Genomic DNA, 7,187 nt, shown 5'->3' on the forward strand with positions numbered 1-7,187 from the left:
AGTTATATGATGTTACATTGTAAATATGATCAATTTTTGCAGAGTTTTATACGGTGTTTTAAAGGGTTTGGGATGGAATTCTGCTGCCTTTAGTGACCTATAAGTTGATTTTTATCAGACCTGCAAACCCTAACTCAAATGTTATGTACATTGTATGACATATATGTGACCAATCAGCAACATCAAATGCTACTCGCACTTCCCTAAATGCAAATTAAAGAAACACCCAGTTAGAAATGTTGGTACCTTTAGGAAAATAAAACTGCTGTAGTTTTCTAGTGCCAGAAGTACTGCTTCTGCTGTACAGTGGAAAAACAGCCAATGATGACCTAATCATTATTTTATAAATCATTATTTATTTTTTTATTGAAAAATAATGGTTCCGTCCTCCCAGCTGTTTTGGTTCATGAGCAGGTCTTCCTCCTGATTCATTCTGTTCAGCAGATATCGAACTCCGGCTTTTATGCTTGTTTTTATCCCTGCCCCCAGGGCATACCCGGCTATGCCAGCTGTGCCGCCTGTAGCTGCTACGATAGCGTCGGTTCCCAGATCCACAGTGCTCATCAAGGCTCTTTCTTTTGCTGTTTCTGAGCAGCTCATAGAGGCATAATAAACAGCAGTGCCAAGGTTATAGAGTGTGGACACTGCAGGGATCCACTCCACGACTTTATACACACGCTCCTCTTTTTCATTTGTACAATCTGTCTGATGAGCAGTGTGCCTGCGCCAGCGTACAGGCAACACCCTGCAGCTCTGAATCCAGCTTTCTGATTGGTTAGGAGGAGGTGATGGCATGAGCCAACTGCCAGGCCTGAGAATGATGTGGTACAACTTTGGGCTGGTGGGATCTTCCTTTGTCACGCCTGCGCAAACAAATCCCAGATTTTGGCAAACATGCTTTGCTTCACTTAGATGCATCTTTACATGATCAAGCTTCCGACCTAATAACACCATGTCCTTCATCCTCATCCAACCCTGACATCGCTTCTCCAAGCTAGGAACATCTTCATCCTCAGCAAGCTGCTGGATGTTAAACATCACGGCTTGCAGGTGGTGTCCTGAATGACCACTTGGTTTGGATGGAATGGATACAGAATTTGAACGATGTAGAGATGACCTACTCATCAGACCAACTATGTGCGCCAGAAGTTCCTGTGTATCTTCCCATCCCAGCATCATGATCAAATTCTTTACCAGTTCCTCAGCTTCAGGTTCACATCCTGCAGACGCCAGTACAGGTACCATGATCAAGCCCAGCAGCTCATGTGAAAACCCTGCCCCTTTCCAAGGCCCTGCCTCCAGCTCTGCACAGCTCAAATTTTCGTGGAGATGCACAAGACCGTGTAAAGATTCTGTAAGGCCAGAGACCAGATGCTGGATGGGGTCACTGTGAGGTTCTTCATCTCGGATGGCCCTTGCTTCTTCTAGTGAGATTGGAGATGAAGATGGAGGAATGATGGAGAAAATGTCAGACCCAATTCTGTTCTTGAAGCGAGGAGGGGGCAGAGCTTGGGAATGAGCCAGGTCAGACAGCAGGAAGTGGCTCAGAAGCAGGAACCAGAATTTGTGACCCCACATCATGGTATCCAATAAAAAGTGAGAATTCTAGAAGACAAACAGTGAGGATAAATAAGGGAGCAGTGCTGGGAAATATTTGAGTAATTTGTGCCTTGGGCAATTTGTACTTCATTCGCGACAGCAAAACAAATGAATACTTCCTCATGTTTACTTTTCATTTTATCCTACCACTCTTAGTTACTGTTACCGCCCCAAAGTTGATTTATTTTTATTTAAGTTGAAAGTGTTTTATTCCTCTAACACCACAGCAATATTTTTTAATAAACAAACAACACTTCATGCTATTTATCCATTTATAGTTACATTTAATGCTGTAGAATGTCTACAAAACAAGTTAGCTCAAAACTGCAACCTGAAACTGTATTACACAAGCAGGAAGCCATTCATCAATTCTATGCAGAAACGCCACCAATTTCTCTGGGCCTGAACTCATCTCAAATGGACCAAAAGACAGTGGAAATGTGTGCTGTGGTCAGATGACCCACATTTCAGCTTGTTTTGGGCGGTGCGGTGGTGTAGTGGTTAGCACTGTTGCCTCACAGCAAGAAGGTTCTGGGTTCGAGCCCAGTGGCCGATGGGGGCCTTTCTGTATGGAGTTTGCATGTTCTCCCCGTGTCTGCGTGGGTTTCCTCCAGGTGCTCCTGTTTCCCCCGCAGTTCAAAGACATGTGGTTAGGTTACCATGGGGTGGCCTTGAGCTGAAGTGTCCTTGAGCGAGGCACCTAACCCCCAACTGCTCCCTGGGTACTGTAGCATAGCTGCCCGCTGCTCTGGGTGTGTGTGTGTGTGCTCATTGCTCACCTGTGGCTGTGCATGTGTGTGTTCACTGCTTCAGATGGGTTAAATGCAGAGAAGGAATTTCACTGTGCTTGAGTGTGCATGTGACAAATAAGGGCTTCTTCTTCTTCTTCTTTTCGGGAAAATCAGACATCGAGTTCTCCGTGCCAAAGCTGAACATGACCATCCAGTTTGTCATCAGAGAAAGGTGCAAAAGCCAGCATCTGTGATGGTATTGGGGGCATCAGTGCCTACAGCATGTGGGAGTTACGTGTGTGTGAAGGTACCACTGACACAGAGGTGCATATTGGGATTTTAGAGAGACATATGTTCATGTCCATGCTTATTTGAGCAGGACAATGCCAGGCCTCATTCTGCATGAGCTACAACAGCGTGGCTTTGTAGACACAGAGTACATGTGCTTGACTGGCCTGCTGCCAGTCCAGATCTGTCTCCTATTGAGAATGTATGGTGCATCATGAAGAGGAGAATCAGACAACAGCAACCATGGACTGTTGAGCAGCTGAAGTCTTATATTAAGCAAAAATGGACAAAAATTCCAATTGCAAAACTGCAATGATTAGTATCCTCAGATCCCATATGATTAAAAAGTCTTATTAAAGGAAAGGTGATGTAATACAATGGTAATAATGCCTCTGTCCCAACTTTTTATTGAGTGTGTTGCAGGAATCAAATTCTGTCTTTCTTTACAAAATACAATTAAGTTGGTCAGTAAAACTATTGAAAATATTTTCTTTGTACTTTTGTTAGTTGAATAAAGGTTCATGTGAACTGACAAATCACAGATTTTTGTTTTTATTGCATTTTGGAAAATATCCCAACTTTTCTGAAAGTGGGGTTAGTACCTGATATGCACCAGAAACTTTCTCATGAACTCAAACTGACAATGTATACATTCTTCAAACAGGAAGATATGTTTGAAGACCATCTCTGTCAGACATTTGAACTTGCTGTGACTTTGACCCTGTTTGGATCAATTCCAAAATCTGTTAAGTTCATTGACTGAGTAAAATAATAATTCCATATAAATCCTACAAAAAAAAAAAAAAATCCTCGTTCTTGGCATGAGATCCTCAGACGGACAACCCAAAAACATAACACCTCCACCACCTTCTAACAGACACATAAAAACTTCACCATATCCATATCAGTGATTACACACATTTTTATCTGTTTATGTGGATTTCCCTTCACACTATGGTATACATTTAATTTATGTGTGGTTTATAGAAATAACCTTTTTTTTGTAGTATCGTCCCCTTTTGTTTCTCAAAAACCTTCATGAAGTGCAAACAGAAATGTCCTGATGTTAGAGTCCATGGCTTTGGTCTAAATCCAGGAGTATAGTTCACAGTCTGGGGCATTTCACTGCTCAGATTTTGTAGCTTTTTTTTTTTGTTTAAAGCAACAACAACAAAAAAGACTATACTGTATTATTCTTTATTTCAAATTGAACTAAACATTTTGGCCATTTAATTGTTTTTACATACAGAATTTGTCATGCGCTGTTTGGGGAAAAAATGGTTAAATGTAAAGGTGAAGTGTAAAGTGTTCTTCAGCTTTACATCAATAATTAATTTAAAATATTTTCTCTAGACAATGTTCACATGGTATTAAACAAATAAAATATAAAGTTTGCTCTTACCTTATTTTCCTTACAACAAAAGTACATATGGTTTCTCTCTCTCGGTGGCTCTGGATTTATCTGTGTGTGTGTGGGGGGGGGGGGGGGGGGGCTGGGAGGCTGGGAATAGGGCTGGGATTCAGGGATTCACATGGAGAGAGTCGTCCATGTTTTCCAAAGACACTCTGTTTATCCTGTCACTCTCTTTCTCTGTCCCGTTTCTGACCCAGATCTTTTATAGAAGCTCCTCTTTTGGGCCTCAGATAGAGAGAGGGAGTGTGTGTGTGTGTGTGTGTGTGTGTGTGTGTGTGTGTGTGTGTGTGTGTGTGTGTGTGTGTGTGTGTGTGTGTGTGTTAATTTCTCTCTCATATTCGCATGCCTACTCACTGAAGACATTAAGAAGATCTACACAAATTATTTCTGTGTGATTAGCGAAGAGAAGTGATGTAACATACAGTGGTCTGATCACATTCATAAATTTGCACTAAAATCAACAGAACTACGTTACAAAGCTGTAAACACACAACACAAACGCTACATATGAAGAAAGATCAGGTTATATAAAGTAGAAAATGACATGAAAGGGAATATAGTCTTTGCTGTTGACTGTGACTTCACAGCCACGTTGCTGTGTTTGTCACAGAAGTCAGAGTCCCTCACTAGGAATCGGAAGTCCATTCCATTGCCCTTTTTCTGTGTTGGAGATCTTTTCTTTTCCAAGTTTCGAGACACATGGATTTCAGCATCATTCTTCTAACCTTTCTTGGTTCATTCCTCAACCTCAAGTGTTTTCCATTCCCTGCTTATTTTATAATTATTCCTCAACCTCATCTGTTTCTGTTCCTCTACTTTTTGTTGCCCTACTTGCCTGTTTCATATTCTCTAACTTGTCTGATTGCATTCCTCTACCTCATCTGTTTTTACTTGACAACCTCACCTGTTTTTGCTCCTGTACCTCATTCTCAACCTGTCTGTTCTCATTCCTCTACCTTGTCTGTTTTCCTTCCTTGACTTCACCTGTTTGAATTTCTTTATCTCATCTGTTTTGTTCCTCTACCTCATACTTTGAACTATTTACAAACTATGAAAAGGCTTGTTTTAAATATGATTTTTTTTTAGATAAGTCAAGTCAGTTTATTTGTATCAAGCTTTTAACAACAGACATTGTCGCAAAGCAGCTTTACGGAATAATAAAGACTTTAAATATACGAACTAATTTTATCCCTAATAATTTTTTTTTATCCCTGATGATCAAGCCTGTGGTAATGGTGCTGAGGAAAATCTCCCTCAGACAACACGAGGAAGAAACCTTGAGATGAACCAGACTCAAAAGGGAACCCATCCTCCTCTGGGTGATAACAGATAGCATGATTATAAATAACTTGCTTCTATAACTGTGTCCTATAGAGACACAAAGTTCAACTGTGTAACCATCCATCCGTCCATTTTCTTCCGCTTATCTGAAGTCGGGTTGCAGTGACTGCAGACAAAGCAGGGTATTCCAGGTGTCCCTCTCCTCAGCAATACTTTCCAGTTCCTTCTGGGGGATCTCAAGGTGCTCCCAGGCTAGATGAGCAATATAATCTCTCCAGCATGTTCTGGGTCTACCCTGAGGTCTCCTCCCAGTTGGAAGTGCCTGGAAAACCTCTAAAGGAAGGTGCCCAGGAGGCATCCTAATCAGATGCCCAAACCACCTCAGCTGACTCCTTTTGACATGAAGGAGCAGCAGCTCTACTCCAAGATCTCTCCGGATGTCTGAGCTCTTCACTCTAAGGGTGAGCCCAGCCTCATCTGTTCTCATCCCTCCCATCTGTTCTCCTCCTCTGAAGAATCCCCACCTTAATGTGATGGAGAGGTTTGTGTGTCCCGGTGATCCTAGGAGCTGTATTGTCAGGGGTGCTAGCCCCTGGTAGGGTCTCCCAAGGCAAATTGGTTCCAGGGGAGGGGCCAGACTAAGAGCAATTCATAGACCCTGATGGAATGGCAAAATAGGAGCTGCAACACCTTGACCAGGAGCAGGAAAACGGATCCTCCTCCTGGAGCCAGACCTGGGAGGGCAGGTCACCAGTGAGTATCTGGTGGCTGGGCCTTGGCCCATGGGGCCTGGCTGGGCACAGTCCGAAGAAATTACATGGAGCTGGTACCATGTGGGCTCACCACCCACAAGGACAGGCACCGAGGTCAGGTGCACTGTGAGCCAAGTGGCAGGCAAAGGCATGAGCCTGGGTGTGCTGATCCTCAGCAGCACAGACTAGTTCTTGGGATTGTGTAACCATGAAATTCATTTTAGTTTTAACATGTCTATTTTGTTGATGTTATCAACTGTTCATTGATGAAGACTTGTATGCAAAACTGTTCATGACAACTGCAGTCCTAAAGTTATCATGGCATCCATCACAGGAAAACTGTAAGTGTCCAGAGACATTTTCCAAGTGTGACTTTAGACTGTCCATATGAAGCTGTCCTCCACAGGAGTGATGTGATGAGACTCACATCAACAAAACTGACTTCATGTTAAAACTGTTAATGTTATAGTCATGTTGTTTGTTGTTGCCCAAATGAGGATGGGTTCCCTTTTGAGTCTGGCTCCACTCGAGGTTTCTTCATGTCATCTGAGGGAGTTTTTCCTTGCCACCATCGCCACAGGCTTGCTCATTGGGGATAGATTAGGGATAAAATTAGCTCATGTTTTAAGTCATTCAAATTCTGTAATGCTGCTTTTCGACAATGGCTATTGTTAAAAGTGCTATACAAATAAACCCGACTTGACTCCAGCCAGATGTAGGGCATCAAGCTGGATCAGGCAGGTCTGGTCAGCATCACTGGTGTCTCAGGACTGACATGTAACTCAACAGAGAGAGACAGAGGGAGAGACAAAGAGAGGGAGGGGAGGAAGAGAGAGAAAACAGGTTCTTAGGTATGTCCAGTGTCACGTAATGGTTAAGAACAGTATACATTTTGCACTGACTGCAAGCAGGGACTCCGGCAAGACTAACTATGACAGCATAACTAAAAGGGAGAGCCAGAAGGTAACACAAATATGAGGGAGCCCTGGGACATAAAGCAGCCACTACACCGTCAACAAATCTGAGTGAATGTGTGTGTGGGGGGGGGGACTGACTACATCCCAGTTTACCAAAACACTCTATGCCTGAGGACCCTAGATCTTCTTTACCTAATAAAACTAT

General features: G+C 42.8%; 1 protein-coding gene across 1 annotated transcript; it reads right to left on the minus strand.

The window, feature by feature from the left end:
• Positions 1-363: 363 nt before the first annotated feature.
• On the minus strand, positions 364-4,347 carry apof (apolipoprotein F). Its single transcript, XM_060918406.1, has 2 exons — positions 4,021-4,347; positions 364-1,605 (listed from the first exon to the last, which is right to left on the minus strand). The coding sequence occupies exons 1-2, from the start codon at positions 4,045-4,047 to the stop codon at positions 364-366; spliced, it is 1,269 nt and encodes a 422-aa protein (XP_060774389.1). The 5' UTR covers positions 4,048-4,347.
• Positions 4,348-7,187: the final 2,840 nt, after the last annotated feature.

This window comes from Neoarius graeffei, chromosome 4, assembly GCF_027579695.1.
Source record: "Neoarius graeffei isolate fNeoGra1 chromosome 4, fNeoGra1.pri, whole genome shotgun sequence".
Taxonomy (NCBI): domain Eukaryota; kingdom Metazoa; phylum Chordata; class Actinopteri; order Siluriformes; family Ariidae; genus Neoarius; species Neoarius graeffei.

Coding starts and splice junctions, on each gene's coding strand:
- apof (XM_060918406.1), bottom strand. CDS start 4,047: ATGTACTTTTGTTGTAAGGAAAATAAG. Junction 1,606..4,020: donor TTTGTTGTAAGGAAAATAAG/GTAAGAGCAAAC, acceptor TTTGTCTTCTAG/AATTCTCACTTTTTATTGGA.